At 40.9% G+C, this 19,118-nt stretch overlaps 1 protein-coding gene across 1 annotated transcript in view; it reads left to right on the top strand.

Moving 5' to 3' along the window:
- The first annotated feature begins 4,963 nt into the window (after positions 1 to 4,963).
- Positions 4,964 to 19,118, top strand: part of LOC117440345 (estrogen-related receptor gamma-like) — a 37,305-nt gene continuing 23,150 nt past the window's right edge. The window contains exons 1-3 of the mRNA XM_034076667.1: positions 4,964 to 5,442; positions 14,882 to 15,288; positions 18,895 to 19,011. Coding sequence (XP_033932558.1) covers positions 5,393 to 5,442; positions 14,882 to 15,288; positions 18,895 to 19,011 — 574 coding nt within the window. The 5' untranslated portion in view covers positions 4,964 to 5,392. The remainder of the gene's footprint in view (positions 5,443 to 14,881; positions 15,289 to 18,894; positions 19,012 to 19,118) is intronic.

Consider the following 19,118-nt stretch of genomic DNA (forward strand, 5'->3'; position numbering starts at 1 on the left):
CAACTCCAGCAGTTTAAAATCCACTGGACGTTTTTTCGCTTTTCGTATACCACTATGCATGATGCTTTCAAGTGTTAGCGTGTTGAAATAATTTGATTTCTCAGCAGCTGAAATCGTGCTCAGATGATTATTGCTTCACAGGAAACTCTTAAGTATTTTGACAATCCTCCCGATGGTGGTAATTTATACAGAAAACAGCCTCTTTTGTCGTGGGATTGGAACAAGCAAAGAGGATAATTTCCTTATCAAACACACTATAAGTCATTTGAAACAGAAAGTTTTGTACTTAAGTTAACCGTTCCTCAGAGTAAAGCTGGGAATTGAAGAGTTTCTAGAGCCCTGTGGGTGTTCGTTGAAGTCGGTAGGAGCCCAACCGGCAGCTCCGTGACACGAATTCAATCAACACACCATTTTGTTTCCTTCTTTCAGACAATTTTGGTTAGACTGCTCACAACTGTTATTCTACAGAACAGTGTCCGTACACATACATCTACGACCATCTAAACACGTTTACTTTACAGGCACAAGCTAACTGTCAAATATGCTCCTTTTTAATATAAGGTGTTTTATATGTATTTTTCAGTTAAAAAAGTCTTATTATATGTAGTTTAGTATTTTTGTTAAACAGAACTCAAATCAAGAAGTTCCCCACTTCTAGCTGCTTTATCTGCATGGTCTAAACACAGCAAGCTTGCTTCGTACGCACAAGCGTCATAAAGCTGTAAAAAGCTGACGCCACGAGGGCCGTTTTTTGCCAGCTGCCTTATTGAAATGAACTTGAGAGGAAAGTATTGATCCCGTTTCTGCATGGCAATGACACAACCGGGCTTCTTTAGAGGTGACTCCATCCAGACCCTCTTGTGTTATGCAGGTGACGTAGACAAGTCGCAGAGGATTCGACTGGTGTCAAGGAGCTATTTAAAATTAGAGCATGGCGGCGCAATTGATTTTGTTTATATTTAATGTGATTAAACACAGTGGAGAACATTTGCTGTTGCTGGAATCCCAATCACGGCTTTCACTGACGCACAGAAGCACCGCAGGTTAGAGAAATGTCCTCAAGATAATATATGCCATTTGGCGATTGCATTTAACCAAAGGGTCTTACCAAGATTGAAGACATTTTAATAATAAGTTTTGGGATAGTGTTAGTGCCTTAAGACAAAACCGCTTCAACGCAAGTAAACAGCTTTAAAGTTATAAAAACTGATTTTTCTTAAAAATCACAGTAAAAATTACTTGTAAGGATGTAAGGACTCCTCATATGTAATATAACTATAGTACATGAACCCACAATCCAAGCGGCTGCAATGCGAGGGCAAACAGTGTTCAGGAGGAAGGGACATTTAAATATCGTCACAAAAATAAGCAAACAAGCATAATTGTACTCAACACCTGTGGGCAAACTCTTCCTGCTGCTTACTCTGTGTTATCAGATTATAACATGCCTATAATTAATGATGGAGTTTGAATTGCCTGCATGGATATTTAATGAAGCATTGTCACAGAAAAAACTATACCAGAGATCCCACAATTATTTCCTCCTCGTGTGAGTCCAGCTCTCTGAATCAAGATATCTGAGTCCTGCTACGAGTCCCTGATTAACACCACTGCTCGTGTAGTTTTGTTTTAACTGTCCCCAGTTAAATGAGAAATTAAGAGGCAAGAGATAGAGGCTAATAGCATTTATTAACCCAGCGTGAAGCGGGCAGTGGGGCGACGCTGCTCCTCCCCAGCTCTGTGTAGTCCTGGTGGCTCGGGGAGCGTTGCCCAGAGAGGGGAGTGGAACATAATAAAAAGCAACCATTGCACCCAGCTGATTAATGCAGCCCTGTGGCTATAGTAATTATCCCTCTCCACACTCCTCCAGCACACGAGCCAAACAAGTGTGTGGCAGCGACAGGGACATGTGCAAATGATGGATCTGTGGGATTCAGATTCTGTGGTCGTTGGATAAAGACACATATTTGTTTGTTCGGTCGAATCTGGAGGATTTAAGAGAGAGTTTAAGCTTTTACACCTTTTTTAGAAGTTTAATCTCTACAGTATTTTGTCCTGGACTTCAATATCTGTGAAGAGTATGTTTGCTTTTTTAGTGAGGGCTCAAACATGTATTAGTAAATGAAAATATATTTTGTTTCTGTTTAAGTTACTTAGAACACTTGTTCCCAATATGTTCATAACCAAACATAAAACATGGACAGCATATTAAAAACCATATGAGAGAACCAAAGAAAATAAGGTACATAAATATAGCAAAAGAGATTCATAGGTACAATTTCCTAAATAATGTCACCATGACCCCTGATAATACCTCTTGTTTTTAGTCAGATGTATATGCTATATTGCTCTATAAGTACAATTCTTCCAAAAAACATGCATCACAGAAACATTAACAGACTCGTAATACATATTAATATATATATTTTACCATGTTTCTACAATATATATTATTTCCAATGAAGCTGTGCACCTCATTTACTCAAATAGTGAAATAAATATATCTGTCCAGAGCTAGTTTCTGGGCTTTCAGATTTAGACATAATTAATATACATTTCGAAACATATCTGTTAATCTTTTTATTTTTCTCATTCTTTTGAGCGGAGCAGAAAACGTATAGTTTTAAAACCAACAATTAATTATAGTACAATTATTCTAAATAAAACAACACTGACTAAGAACAGTTTAAAGAATATGACATCTGGGGGTAGATATTTCCCATTTTATTGATTTGGTTATTAGAATTTCTTATTTTTTGGACTATCAGTAATTTTATTAAAGCATTGTGAGGTCATGTGATCGCTTACTTAAAACTACTTTTCTTTATTTGTTCTGTTGTAGTGTAGATGACACACACCTTTTGGGTACACGGCGCTTCCTACTGAGCGCTCGGCCGCACATACAGTGTCTGTTCGGAGAGGTCAGGAGGTCAAACATAAAAGACTAGTTTGCTCGTGAATCAGGAATGTAATTACATGCTGCCAGTGTGACAGAGATATTGTCCCTCAACTCACCACAATATGTAATTACTATTTATTGACAGGTAATGATTGGTTCTTCTTCACTTTTTAAAAACAAGCTGCAGATCGCACCCAGACGGTTATATCTCAGCGTCTCTGATCTGCTTCTAGGATTGTTTTGTTGAGATTTAATGTGCTTTGTTCAGAAATGCACACATTTTCAATTGTTCCAGCCTAATTTGAACTTAATAATTTAGCCATATTTCAGCATTACGAGGCACTGGAGGTGAGGAATAAATCACTGTTAATGAAAAACGGCAAATAAGCCCTAAACTTAGATAGATAGACCGCTTCCTCAAAATGCACATTATTTTAGATCCCAGACTGGCTCTGATCTGCTTAAAGACACACACTCCTGGTCTCTGGAAGAAGCGGAAAATCTGTTTTGCTTAAATACAGACCTAATGATTGGATTACTGTTTCTTCGTTTGGCGATGGCGTGATAGTGGGATTACAGACTGAGCGCTCAATAGATTTCCTGTCAGATGCCATGAAGCCCGGTGTCCCCTCGCTGTGTAAGCTGGCAGAGAGGGAGGGAGGCAGATGAGCCTTGGACTGACAATATGGCCCACCTCAGAGAACTGGCAACACAAGAGTGCAAAAAGACATGCAGGGAATGTTTTAATTAATAGATTAAAAAAGCGGAATATTCCTTCGATAGAATGTGCATGAATAACCAAATACGCAGTTTAGCGTTATATAGAAATGTCATATAGCTGATATATTTCCATATGAAACATTTATTGTTTTTATTAAATCAACTTCCCCAGTATTCAAACCTTAATGTGAATTCATACATGTCAACTAAACATTAGTGTCTTTCCCTTTCCATCCTCCCTCTCGGCCTCATTAAAAACATAAACATATCTCCTCTATTGATTATGTCTGGATGTCTTAATCAGATCAGTGGGTAAATCCAGGTTTTCCTCCATAGGAAAGTACATTAAATGCCAAAATATTGATACAAAATGTAATTGAGAATGCACAACTCCTTTTATCAAAGCAATCAGCCTTTGCTCCTGTGACTTTGATATGGACTGACATGAAAAGAAAAACGTTCAAAATTATAATTCCTTTTTATTTAAAAGACTGTTGGGAAACAGAGTCTGTCCCGGGGCTTCTGGCGACACAGCAACGCTGTGATCAATAAGAGCGTGTGATGGGTTTTGTATCGATCAGGAAAATGTGGGTTGATGAAGTGGGTTGGAGGGGAAGAAGGGGGAGGGGGCTTTGGGTTTCCTCTGATGGTTGCCACATTACACAGACGTGGTAAAGATCCACTCAAAGTTGTCTGTCGTCGTCATCGTTATTATCATTCCTGCCGAGGTCATTATCACTCTCGGTTTCTTACATCCTGCCTCTTTCAGGAGTGGCAGACCCCCTCTCACCACAGTGTGTGATTGGTGAAATGCTGTGGGAAGCAGCTGCCATTACTTCAAAGGGGGGGCCAGGCTGTGGAGAGCCAGATCCACGGTGGAGAGGATGAAAGGGTAAAGGGAACAGTTTAGCTCCGTAAGCTGGCACTGAGCCGTTCTAAAGCACAGTAAACAGACCTGTTCAAACCTTCTTCAGTGAACATGCTGCTACTTCTGCTGCTTGTCAATTACTGCTGTCCACTTCACTTTACTTCAGAAGCAGCAACATCAAAGCACAGCCCATACAAACCTCTCTGTATCTATATATATTCACATCCACTGTTTATCTATATAGATATCAGGGGGGGCTCTGCTTGTGTTTTGCAGCGCTCCCTTGTGAATGACTGGACACCTACTGGCCGCTCTTTAGCCCCTCCCGTCTCAGTAATCTCTCCTCCTCATTGGATGCTCTCAGGACAGCCCTCCCAAAACAGACCAATGGCAGCTGCTCCATATGCTGTGACCACTCCCCCCTGCTCTTAAAGAGCCCCCATGACTTCAATGGAGACTCAATCCCCTCACTGACTTCCTCAGCCTGAGTCGCTCTCTCCACTGCTGCTCTCCATCCATCTGTGTCTGCCTTTTATTCTCTCTTTCTCTCTCCATCACTCCCCTGATCTTCCTTCTTTCTTCTCTTCTCTACACTTATTTCCTCTCTTCCTCTCTTCCTCAGTGTTTTCCTCCTCTCTATAACCCCACTACTCTTCCTCTCTACTCACGTCCTCCTGAGTGCAGCACCTGTGCAGACTGGAGTTTGTCGGGCCGAAGCAGAATTCTTTTTTTTAATTTGTGTGAGTCGAAGAGGGGAAGGAGGGGAGACAACACCCAGGAACATCTGACCAACATTTCATCAAGATATGTGGAGACTTAGGAACTGATCTCCTCCTCCAGCTTTTCTTTAGGTGTGTGTTTATCTGTTTTTTCATTGCAACACCTGGAATGCTTAACCTGGACTGATGGATGTTTCCGAACTGTGCATCCCTGACGCTCTCTGCTACCACAACCAGTAGGTGCATCTTGTTATCCCACTTCCTATCCCCTGTTCCATCTCTATTGTTGTTTCCATTTCACAGGACAGAATTGAATTCACTTCTTTCTCTCTATTTGTATCAAAAAGGAGAGAAAGATATAAGGATAACATGGGTTGAAATCATTAGTGAAACTGATAAAGTAAACTATTTAAAAACCAGAGTTCTGTATTATCTCAGCGCCTCATGTACGGGACAGCAGAGCTCAGAGTCAGTGAGGCTGCGGTAGTGAAGCCCGCGGGGAGACCGGCTCGGACCCCTGCCCTACAGCTGTCCAGCTCTGCATCAGGATCCAGGGTTTAACCTCAGCTGCAGGGGAGAGCCAGAGGCTGATTAATGCGGGCGATATCCTCTGGAAGCAGCCGGTGTGCCAGGGAAAGAAAACTGTGACTGGACTGTCGCCCAGTCTGAGAGAGAGTGTGTGTTCCTGAGAGACAGATAAGAGTGTATCTATTGAGGCAAAAAGACAGTGTGGATCACTTTTCTGTTTGTGATTTACTTAATTTTACCATTTATGATGAATTCATAAGAGGAATTTCCTTTTATGTAAATACATTGTATCTAAATATCAGTTCTCAGTTGAACTCAAAGCTCAAATGGAGCCCCAGCTCTCTGTCGTTGCTGAACTCTTCATGCCTGGAAAGACGCTCTTCTTTCGAGCAAATCTGGCCTGATGGTGAGACCTTTTACTCGGATCCTCTTAATGTTAAGCTGTAGATGGGATTGGAGAGGTTTAACCTGCTTAGCACTCTGTACAGGACTGTGATTAGGATTATTTCAAACTGTTCACAATACTTTCTACGAATGAAAAAATAGAAGAGAATTCTGTAGTGTTAAACAAACACCTTTAAAAGTGAAATAACATCAGCCTGTAATTGTTGAACAGTATAAATTATTTTTAAAAGTGTTGCAGTCCAATGTAAGTCCTTTTGCACACGAAATGGAAAGTAATAAAGTGTAGGATTGACAATTCAAACTCTTCAACAGTGAAGATGTTTTGCAGTATACAAAATGTAAAGTGCATTATAGGAAGAACATAAGTTTAATTTATTAATACAATCAAATTAATTTCACTAATTTCTCTGTGGACATACCGAGTGTAATGTTTAATAAGTTTGTCAGGTGTTTTGTTATCTCAACTAGTAACAGACGTAGGTTTCATTTATTTTAATGTCTTTAAATATATATATATATTAGTTTTGTTTTTAAAGCCTTTGATATTCACTATTGTAATTCCTTTGCATATTGCAGTAGCGTTGGGAAAAGAAACACTCCCCCTGAGCTTTTCTTTTTTGCTAAATCATCCCTTTTCAGAATCTGTAAATTGCATTTAGTTCACAGCCATTCAAAAAACACATGAACACATTTTAGACTGAAATTTGAATTGTAAAAAAGACAAATGAAATATAACGCTTAAAGTGACCCTGGGCCAGGTGTGTGTGTGTGTGTGTGTGTGTGTGTGTGTGTGTGTGTGTGTGTGTGTGTGTGTGTGTGTGTGTGTGTGTGTGTGTGTGTGTGTGTGTGTGTGTGTGTGTGTGTGTGTGTGTGTGTGTGTGTGTGTGTGTGTGTGTGTGTGTGTGTGTGTGTGTGTGTGTGTGTGTGTGTGTGTGTGTGTGTGTGTGTGTGATTGAGTGTGTGTGAATGTGAGTGCTGCTGTGTTTGTAGGAATGTATGTCTCTGTGCATCTACACGTATGCATTTTGTCTGAACATGTGAATATTTTAAAGCTTTCAGATTTCCTCCTCTGAAAACTGCAGGATCGTTTGTTCACACTTTATTAATCAGTCACGAATACTGACATTCTACAAACTCTGCTCTCTATGAAAACTGAATTTCTCCTGCAACTAATGCATTTTCTAGATATTCTAAAAGTTAGATTACTTCTATGTTGCCATGTTGGTTAGATTATTTTGAAGAGTAAAACATATTAAAGCATTTAAGTAAAAGAGCATTTCTATAAAGTGAAGGAATCATCCCTATTCAAGTAGCAGACTCAATAAAGTTCAATATGTGATATAAAGCACAGATTCTAAACATGTCTCTACCTAAGTATTGATAACCTTACTGTCCAACTTTCAGACTAATTGTCGCTCAATTATTTGCAGTAAATCTGCGTTTGGTGTGACAAAAAGCTGTGCTTAGTAAAGTCTGTCTTCAGGCAATGCTATTAATAATGTGTCCTGACGACCGAGCTCCTGGCCAGAGGTGAGAGGTCCAAAGTCTGTTGAGTCTAACTCTCACGACACGTCTCTGCAAACAGGCTCTAACTAGCTAACCAACTAACTGATCAGGCATCTCACATTAATATTTAATAAGCGTAAATATAAGCGGCCATATATATCTGTATTAATAGTTGTCACCGTTTTCAAGGATTACATTATAATAAAAAATGCAAAAAAATATTTCACAAAGTAAATATATTGTTAAGAAGACCATATTGTTATTTCTTGAAAAATAATTGCAAATTTGTATATAACTAAAATCTAAATAACATTTAGCTTCACAGTCAATTACTAAGGTCCACAAAACTGAATAAAATAAAATACTTAAAATCCCACTCATGATTCCCATCTCCACTCTTCAGGCAGATGACATGATTTGGTGAGAGAAAACGTTATTCATTTGATATAATAAATAGCTGTTTTAATGGACATATGCCTATTCATAAACACATGATATAATGTTTAATATTTAATATGAAACGCATTATTTTACTATTATTTAACACATTTCTGATTGTTAAAGGTAAACCTCTGTGATTAGCTGTGGTTTGAGTAGGATTAAGCGTGGCATTGTTCACACTTAAAGTGTTTCTGTTCAGTTTGCTCTAATAAATCAAATCCATTTCTCCCTCTCGTTCCACCTGCTGTCCGCATAGTTGCCCTTCAGAAGCAAACCAACAGGAATGCATAAGCACAAGCGGTCATATGTATGCACACACACACACACACACACACACACACACACACACACACACACACACACACACACACACAATCATAGCGACACACACACATACGGATGAGACCAAAGAATCACACACTGACCTGGGATCTAATTTTAGCGGTGCCATATTGAAAACACCTGACTGTGTCTGTTAAGAGGAACACATCTTATCCTGCGTTGCATCTGGATGTATTACACTAGTTATGCACACGGTCATGTTGCGTTTATAATTTAACGGTTGCATCAATCAGTGTCATTAATATCAACAACAAAAAAAGATTAAAAGTCCATAGACCAATGATTTGTCTTTTCAAAACATGACAACACAATTTCTTCTTCATAAAGAAGAGATAACATGTTAAATATTATGATATGTAATATTTAACAGACTTCTTTATGTATCTATGCGTCATATTAAACATTAAAAAAAGAACATAAATAAAAGAGAAATGTTTGTCCTTATTAAATTAAGGCAGAATATTTAGATCCTTACCAGTTTAAATACATTTTCTGAATATGATTTCGGACATGTAGTGTACGATTTCTTATTGAGTTGCGCCAAGGTTGAGAGTTTTAACTGGGAAATTGTATTAAAAGCATTTAAGTATACATCAGAAATAGTCAACAACAACAAAATATGAATTGATACTTATGTAACTTGTGAGGGCCAGTGTATTACTTGATGCTTTATCACTCTAGTGAGTGGACTCTTTTGGCTGTTCCCTGCACTTTTTCTGCAACACATGGAAACAGCCGTCACTGGACTTTGAGTAAGACGTCCAAGGTTGTTCAGTACCAACATTAAAACCTCTCTTTGGCTTTTACTGGTGAATGGAGGGAGCAGGTGGGGCTGTGTTGTGTGTGAGGGAAAATGCTTTGCCCCTCCAAATATTCTTTACCACGATCTTTGAGTTTCCATGAAGAAGTCCAGGAGAAATGACCAGAGATTAAAACAATACAAAAGTGTTTTAGCCGGGCGTGTGTATTAATGGCTGCTGCATACAAGCCCAGCTCTGTGTGACTGCATGACAGGAGAAATAACTTCATTACATGTCACGACCCCCCTCTTGATATAGATATATCCTTTAGGCAGCCTGTCAAGGACTCTGAATACATCAGGATGTAGATGGCCCTTTTTTTTTGCAGCCGCTATTCAATCAAAACATGAAAGTGGCTCTTGTGTCCTCAGGCTAAAGGCAAGCAGCAGCAGAGAGGACTTCTTAGAGTGAGTTTGTTTTATTGATGAAAGGAAATTAACACACACACACACACACACCCAGAAGAAGAAGCAGTGCGTCTAATCATGGAGTGTGGGTCAGCCGGCATGTTTAATTTAATGGGCCTCATTGTAGCTTTACCAGGTCTCACATTGTGAACTTAATTCCTCTTCACCATGTTAATTTGCATTGTGTCAATTGACCGGAGCGCTTACTGTATCAGCTTGAGTCTCACTTGAAATTCAGCCCGTGCTCTAATACCATTAGGCAAATGCAAAGTTGTGTCATTTACACATTTGGAAAAAGAGAGAGAGAGAGAGAGAGAGAGAGAGAGAGAGAAGCCAATTTGCACCGGACAAGACTCGCTTGTGATTATCAGTGGATGTTATTACTGTGGAGAAGCAGACGTTTGAAGGTTATGTTTCTGGGCAGTAATTGAAATGCAAAATAACATTAGGATCGATGGCCATCTCTGTTTATTTATGAAATCAATATCGTAACTGTCCCTCATGAGTCCCCCTCTGATTCTCAATGACGGCTTAAGTCTCTGCTCGTTTATTCTTTCTCCCCCACAACCTCCTTCTTCTGTCTCTTTTTAAAAGGCAGTTAGGGGTGTGTTTGACTTTGCAGGGAGAGCAATTTCCTGGAGGTGGTGGACGTGTATGTAGATGGGGGTTGATACTCCAGGTAAGGAGACATCATCCATGTGGGAAATCTATGCAATCTCTCTTCGTGGCAGTGACATTGAAGAGGCCATATGCTGAAAGTTGTGTGTGCGTGTGTGTGTGTGTGTGTGTGTGTGTGTGTGTGTGTGTGTGTGTGTGTGTGTGTGTGTGTGTGTGTGTGTGTGTGTGTGTGTGTGTGTGTGTGTGTGTGTGTGTGTGTGTGTGTGTGTGTGTGTGTGTGTGTGTGTGTGTGTGTGTGTGTGTGTGTGTGTGTGTGTGTGTGTGTGTGTGTGTGTGTGTGTGTGTGTGTGTGTGTGTGTGTGTGTGTGTGTGTGTGTGTGTGTGTGTGTGTGTGTGTGTGTGTGTGTGTGTGTGTGTGTGTCAGCCATATCTGCCATGCAGTACAAACATCGTAACTAAAGATTTTTTAGATTGAAGTAAAAATGGTCTAATACAATTTTCAAACATTTTATTAAGAGCGATGAGATTTTGTTTCCAAACTCGCAACACAAATCTGTAAATAAATCCACTTTCTTTTTCACTTTCTCCCAGTGGTCTTTGTCAGCCATGGTGCTTGATCAGATAGCTAAGTAAGTGCGTAAACAATTGTTACCACAAAATCTTTCGCAACATACTAATTTTACTCTTAAATTAGAGCTGACGCTATTAGAATGTTCGTCAATAATATATTTAAAGCAATGATGTCTGGCATTCACTGGTTTTTGTGTTATATCTTCCTAATTTTCTATAATAATACATGTGTTATATTTGAGTTTCAGACAAAACAAGCCTTATTAAAACAAACCCATTGTCTCTGAGAACTTGTGACATTTTATTATTTCTGTCAAAAATAATTGTACTGTATTCAGTGATGAGTGGTATTTGAGTTACCCGCCTTGAACGCATATTAAAACATAATATACATTCAGCCTTACAAAATAATTAAGCATAAATAAACTACAATATATGCTAAAGACACAACCGTTCACAAAGGGGCGAGATATTGAGACAAATAAAAAAAGGAGAACTTGATATGTATGGAGTCTATGGACGCAACAAATCAAACGTGCACAGCTTGCAAATGTTAATAAACATGGCTGTTGGGGGTGTAACAACTAACCCTAAATTAATGCTTTAAAAATATATCTTGACAAATGTCTTTGCTCTATAAACTGACATTATTTGCAGCGGCGCATAAATGCATTTATATTTTAGAGCGCACACATTTTTTGATGACCTTCATTTGTGCCAGCGCTATCACGCACATGTTGTTGTTACTACTTAACACTTGGGCGACACGCTACCCCATTTTCCCGCTCCCATGACCATTCATTTCCCAGACACCCCGGCTGCGGACTAACAGTGTAATCTATGTGTCAGGCAGGAAGGGGCACTCAGTTTAAAGCTGATAGAATTTGCCCTAAACAAGGACAGCCTATCATAGAAAGATTAATGAACTAATTTCATGCATGGCTCCTTGCCTCTGTCCTTCTGCGCTTCCATGTTCGACTGTGTGTTCAGCACCGTGATTTACGCTGTATTCGCTGCTACAAGCTTAACCCCAAGCTTAACAATAATATTTCCCCTCTGTGGGAAAATACATAGTAAAATATGGAGAGTCACAGTTTTAACCCTTCACTAGTCCAGCCAAGGATAGCATGAGGTCATTGTGGAGAATTGCTCTGAATATCATTTTTATTTGACTGCCTGTAAAATTTTATAGCGTCGAAATTCAGTAGGCTGGAAAAAATATTTCATGGTTTAAAGAAGAGGTGGATGGATTTATGTAGGGAAGAAGGGGATCTGTAATACTGCCAGCACAAAGAGGCATGCCAAAATACACACACACATTCTGATAACATTGAGATTTTAAACTGCTCTGATGGGACATTTTCACACCCACACTTTGATTCTTAAGTAAGATTATTAAAAACAACTGGGTACTGATTTGTGCGTGTTCAGACAGAGTCTCAGTCATATCAAACACTATGGACAGCTTTCTAGTTTTTACAGTCGTGTCCAGACGTTGTTACTTTCAGTGTGGTGGACAGACAGAACCTGTGTCTGGCGGCCATTGTGGGTCCGTCTGGGCCTCTAACAGCAGAGCAGAGGAGGCAGGTGACCTTCACGTCTGTCTGATGAGTCCTGCTTGTCTGCTCAGTTTGTACACATTTTCTGCGCGGCGGAGCAAAGACTACCCCATCAGATATTAGGTGCAATGCGTGTTTGGGTGAGAGTGTGTGTGTGAGTTGCCAAGAGAGCGGGGCGGGTTGAGGAGAGCCAGGCTGCGCTTAGGAAACTCTGTCTCGCTTTATAATAAGAGGAAAAAAAACAAATTATGAAACTATGAAGCTATTTCTGTCTGCACGGATTGGTGGTTTGTGCCATTATTTCATTTCGACAGATTTGAAAGGACCCATTAGAAATTTCCATTAAACCTAACAAAAAAACATCTCCCCAGCGTTACTGTGTGCTAAGTGGGGAATGAACTACTTTTTACATATGCCACAATGTACTATTCCATAGGGAATCCCCCTATCGGGCTGCGATGATGTATTAACTGTTACCATGCCGCGCTCTCCAATTCCCTCAGATAGGAGAACATATACCTTCCAATTGACTATAGGTGCATGCTGATTGCTTACAAGATTTAACGGTAGCCCTGTGAATCTTTTATAAACCGCAATAGCCTCAGAATGAAGACTAACATAATATTGTATCGCTCCATCTCGCACTATGTTAACAGTCCTGACTGATTAAAAATGCATAAGGAATGTCTGGGACCCGTAAGAGGAGGGTTTATTTGTTCCTGCCTCATCTGGAACAGGAAGGAAGCAGAGGATCGATAGATCTGATCTGGGCCCAGGGGTGGAGGCTATCTCCTCCTCCTCCCTCCAGCCGCTACCCGCTCGCAGTTAAAAGAGAGGTTTCATGTTGTCGGGGCCTGATGACTTCATGGCTTTTTATAAACACTTGTGCAAAGAGGCAACAATTGGGAAAATGCACTCCATACAAAGACACATTTGCCGCCCTGGCAGCACAAAGGCAACAACTTCAGAGGAATCTGGTGAGCATTAGCTTCCTGTTAGTTTCAGACATTCTTAACATGGCTTTTCAATGTTTACAACTCTCAAGCATGTAGGGCTCAAGTTGTGTGAAGTCAGCACCGACTCTGACGGACAGAGCCAGCCGTTCTTAAACACATCCAGTCCTCATGTCACGCTTTGTTTAAGAGGTTGAGGCTACTGTAGTAGCAAGGGTGCTTAAAGTACAAAAACATACAGAGGCTATACCGCCTTGAAGAAAAATTATAGTCTGACAAAAACAACAGTAGCCATTTCTGTTATTCATTGTGTCCTGAGCCCAGCGCGCATGTTTATAAGACAACATTTGTCAGATAGTACCTTATTTCTTACACAGGTTTACATGGAAACTAGGAGTGCAGACCTCTGCCAACGCCATGTCCTATCCTTCAATGTTATCAAAGTAAAGAATCATTTGTGTATCCGACCCGTGATTTTAGATTCTCCTCAAAAGCTTTTATTTTAAGACTCATATTAAACAAAAATCTAGCGAGTAGTTTTTCCGTAATCTTGCTGACAATCAAACCAAACTGAAAACCCTTTTTCTGAGGTTACTAAACTATTGTCCTCTTTCAGTTCTACAAATAAAATCGGCAATGAAGAAAATACACCTCAAGTTTCAGAGCAATACATGCAGCGTTGCAAAATGCCTGCAGGATCCTTTTGTTTTTGATAATATTTGGTAATTATCAGGCAACAGTTGCTCTTTGTCTCTGATTTGTACAGAAGCATATACGTAAAATGTTCTATTAACTGTCTTTTCCCAAATGTTATAATGAAATGTGGGATCGGGGAACTCAATCCCAGGTCAGAGCCTCTCCAACCTCTCACTTAAGTCCACCGTAACCCGGCACCGTCCTTTGGCAAACTAACCGGGACTATTGATTGGGTCATATATTACCCATGATTCTCCATATGCTGAGTGTAACACCTCTCTCTGTCCATTAACAGCCTTCTGAAGTTTCATTCATTCATTTACTTCTGGCAGCCGACCAATTGTGGGCATTGTTTTCAAGATGTATGGGGCATCTGTTGACATGGTCATTAGTTACCATTTTGCCTGAGAGAAATAAGCTGCTGTAGTATATCACTTGGCATTCCAACACATAAATGGTTGTGTCTGTAACACAATCTATCAAACTCAGACAGACCGGCGTGCTCCATCACAGCTGACGAATCGCTCAGTGAATGATCTGGTGATGATGGAAGAAGGCGACTTGTTAGTGGTGATAATGTACATTTACTTTAATATAAGATTCATTGTGGCGCTAGAAAATCTGTGCTTATTCATGTGGAGTAAACAGGCTCCATCTCCATATCGCTGATGTTGGTTAACTTAATTAAAACATAATGGGATCATACAGAATTTGATATTTCAAATAATGTTTGATATCATCCAATAACTGTTTGGCCAATTCCTGAATTTGCATCCCAGTTTTGACAAAATGCTCTGTTTATTTAGTTACCAACACTGACCACAGCTATCGTCTTGTGTGTTTCATCCAGGTTGTTAAACAGAATGCCCTCTGAGGACAGACACCTATCATCCAGCTGTGGGTCTTACGTCAAAACCGAGCCATCCAGTCCTTCCTCCTCGCTCGTAGACACCGGCAGTCACCACAGTCCCAGCGGAAACTCCGACGCCAGTGGCGGCTACATAAACGGCAGACACACGCACGCCCTCGACTCTCCGCCAATGTTCAACCCAGGCATGCTGGGAGGTGGCGCCGCCTGCCTACGCCGCTACGAGGAGTGCGCCGGCGTGGTGGACGACTCGCCGATCAAGTGCGAGTACATGCTCAATACCATCCCCAAGAGGCTGTGCCTGGTGTGTGGTGACATTGGCTCGGGGTACCACTACGGGGTGGCCTCCTGTGAGGCCTGCAAAGCCTTCTTCAAAAGGACGATACAAGGTATTTCCCACTTCTTCTTCTACTGGCTGACCTGGGCTCTTTAATGTCTGTACGCTCCCAGTTTAACCTTAGAATAAGCAGTTTTCTGTAATTTCCCAAGTGGTTGAATATTCTGCAAGAAAGTGTTTGCCTTTCAACCCAGGTGTACTATAACACCTGGGTGCTATTTTTCACAATAGTTCTACATATTAGCTTTATCACAACAGTTGGGATTCAGCAAAGAACATATTGACCCGATGAATCTATTGTTATGTGTTCCACATGTTCCTCTCAGTGCTGCTATCCAACCGTCTGCTCTTATGGGACTAATATGAGGTAGTGATTATGAGAGCCTGCAGCAGGCATTAGGCCCAGACTGTAAATCTGATCGGGGTTGTGATGTTTTGATGCGTTTGCATGTGAAACGTACGTCTGGCATCGACTCTGCCATGTGTGGGAGCTGATCCAGAATAATCACTTGGACAGAGATAATATTCTGCAAACTGAGAGGCAGATTTAGATTTGAGTTGTATCTGCAGGATTTGTTGTCTATTGACATCGAGCTGGACAGGAGGTTAGTGAGGCCACATCAAGAGGTCAAGTTATTCTTTTCAAACCTTTCTAAATTACTTAAGCAAAGGGAAAAAATGGTTTGCGTCCCTTTTGTGATTTTCAACAATCTTTATAGTGAATATCTGCCGACCCAAGGAAAGCAATGTACAGTAGCATAGCTTGTTACTTTACTCTCTGTGATAACTTTTCGTGTCACACTTGTCCTTCAGATATCTTCCTGTTTCTTCTATTACGCTAAACGACTGACTGTTAAAAAGGCCAAATCTCAAACTAAATGGTTTGTATTTTTGCGGAAAAATATAAAAATGTTGGTGATAAGACAAGATGTGTGACCAGTCGAACTGATTAGTAATCACTTAGAAAAGTGGAGGCGACAAAAACGCTTTTTATTATTTTATTATAAAGGGTTGACAAACAGACTTTTATAAAACATATTGGTAGGACAAACTCATATGAATATTTAAAAAGACAGATAAAACACATATTGTTCTGACCCTAACTCTTAACTGGTTGAATGTGTCTGATCAGCAACACAGTGGAGGACTGTAGATAGTGTGTGTGCGTGCCTTTGTGTCTTCTTGCAACGATCCCCCCCTCTTCTTCTTCTTCACGCTCTCCTTCGTGGAGGACAGGCCCATAATGAACCTAATCTGTCCGTCCTTCGTCCTGAGCCGCGGGAGTTTCAGTCAATAACAATCAGTGTTGGGTGACTGTAATTAAGAGCCAGGCATTTCATTGGGAGAAAGTCGAGGAAAGTGGGTGGGGGGTGTGGATCTGTTCTTTGCCTCTGGGCCCCTCCAGCCCACACCCAAAGGGGAGGAGATGGAGGGGGGGGGGGGGGGGGGGGCAATTAGAAGCGCAGGCACGTGTTATCGGGGGCAATAACAGAGGAAGGGGAGAGGGGAGTGAGACGCTGCCGAGAAGTCCTCCAAATAAAAGGCAGAGGGACAAGGGACAGGGGACGTGGTCATTCACTGAAAGCAGGAGCCTCTTTAATGGAATGGTAATCAGGACGGGGGGTCCCGGCCCCGGTAAAGGAGGAGGACAAGGAGAGGTCCAGCCTGAGTGGAGATGAGTGCGTGGATAATAGCATGGCATAATAATATATCAAAATTTAGAGGGAAAATAAGAGAGGTTAAGGAAGGATATTAGAGTGGCTGAAATGTCCTTTGAGAAATAAAGGTGGACACAAGACCTGATTAACTAAGAGGGTATGCCGACAGTGAGCTTTTAGAGGTAGGCAATTTGAGACTATTGTGGATCCCTAATCCAAAGCCCCCCCCCCCCCTCTCATACACACATAATCATGAACACACACATGTTATTTTTTGATCCATTTAGGTATAAAATGTTTCCTTTACTAATGGACACTACCTTTTTCTGTCCCATTGTGTTAAACTCTATAGTAGAAGCATGTAACACTCAGTGGACATTAAGTAAACTTCTGTATATATTTTATTTTATTTTTTTGCTAAAACAAATACATTAGTTACACCCTAATTATCTTTAAACCAACCCTATACAGTACTTACTCTACATGGATTATCATAGTACTGTTTCGCAGTACATGACATTCACTTATTTAGTATACGAGAAATACTAAATGTCTTTTACTGAAATTTGTAGGCATACTTTTGATTGTAACTCATTTAAATGCTGTCACTCAAACCTGTTAAGAATTAGTTGTAGTACAACATTTAAAACATCATTTAAACCACAACTTTTAGTACTAAATTGTGAAGTATTCAAATTGTTGTATTCTCACCACACAAACAGTTTAATACGGCAATAAGCATACATGCTGTATAAATGTTTATAGTGTATAATTACACACAGCACTGCACTGTCCGCTCTCTATATCTATACTGTATTTTCCCTGTGTCTACGCCTCTCAGTCTAAAAGGCTTTACCCTGAACCAGCCTCTGCCAACGGGCTGGCACGCTGCCCCGGGCCCCTCACTGTGCATGTGACCCTGCTGGCACTCTTGATGCCAGGGATCCTGACAAATGTTGGCACCTTCTCCTTGACCAACCGGGGAGTGTGTGTGTGAGTCAGTGTGTGTGTGAGGGGCAGCTCTGGCAGACCTGCAGCAGATAACACCTGGTTTGCTGTTTTTAGGTACCATTAATACATCTCTGGGTTTAGGGGACATTGTTTAAACACTCAATCAAGTGATTTGGATACTTGGGAAAGAGGATTTGTCATTGGATTCTTGAGGTCACGTTCACTTTTTAGTTGGGTGCGTTAACCGGAACCTGGTGAGAAAAGCAGGCAGCGGTTACATGGCAGCAGGTTCAATATGTCTGCGTTTCTGCCTTTTTTTTGGGCCTGAGTGATTAAATTGCATAGGAAATATTTCCATAGTGAGACAACAAACGTCGAGACAGACTTGAATAATACATCGAGCTTTGCTACATGATATGGGAGCCTTAGATTGGCGAGTCTAACAGCATCTCTTTGCTGGAGAGCATTATGCAGAAGCTGCGTCCATCTCTTAGCCCTTGTGTTGTGGAGGGAGGGCAGCTTTCCCATCATCCTTTGGGTGAAGAGGGATGGGCTGCAAGGGGTCGTGGTGAGCGTTGCGGAGAGGACGCTCTGCATTAATGAAGCTAATTTATCTGAGAATCAAAATAGGGGTGGGACTCTGGGGCGGGGAGGTGCTTTTTACATGTCCCATCAAAATGCCACTAAACCCTCCTCTCCCTCAGGAATGTCACATGAGGTCACCTTGGGACAGGTGTGTGTGTGTGTGTGTGTGTGTGTGTGTGTGTGTGTGTGTGTGTGTGTGTGTGTGTGTGTGTGTGTGTGTGTGTGTGTGTGTGTGTGTGTGTGTGTGTGGGTGTGTGTGTGTGTGTGTGTGTGTGTGTGTGTGTGTGTGTGTGTGTGTGTGTGTGTGTGTGTGTGTGTGTGTGTGTGTGTGTGTGTGTGTGTGTGTGTGTGTGTGTGTGTGTTGATTTTCTATGTAATCATTCTAAAAATGTATCCTTACTGCTGATGTGCATGTGTTCTGCTCACATTAAATAACTAAATGTTTTTTTTGTATTTTCTTACAGGGAATATTGAGTACAGCTGTCCGGCCACCAACGAATGTGAGATCACCAAAAGGAGACGCAAGTCGTGCCAGGCCTGCCGCTTCATGAAATGTCTTAAAGTTGGCATGTTGAAAGAGGGTGAGTAAAGATATTATTACCTGGTCATTTTGTTTGTTTGTTTGTTTGTTTTCTTCACAAGAGATATGGGGCCAAAATAATTAGTTTAATAATGTGTATACAGTAAT

The sequence above is a fragment of the Pseudochaenichthys georgianus genome, chromosome 24 (genome assembly GCF_902827115.2).
Source record: "Pseudochaenichthys georgianus chromosome 24, fPseGeo1.2, whole genome shotgun sequence".
NCBI lineage: Eukaryota > Metazoa > Chordata > Actinopteri > Perciformes > Channichthyidae > Pseudochaenichthys > Pseudochaenichthys georgianus.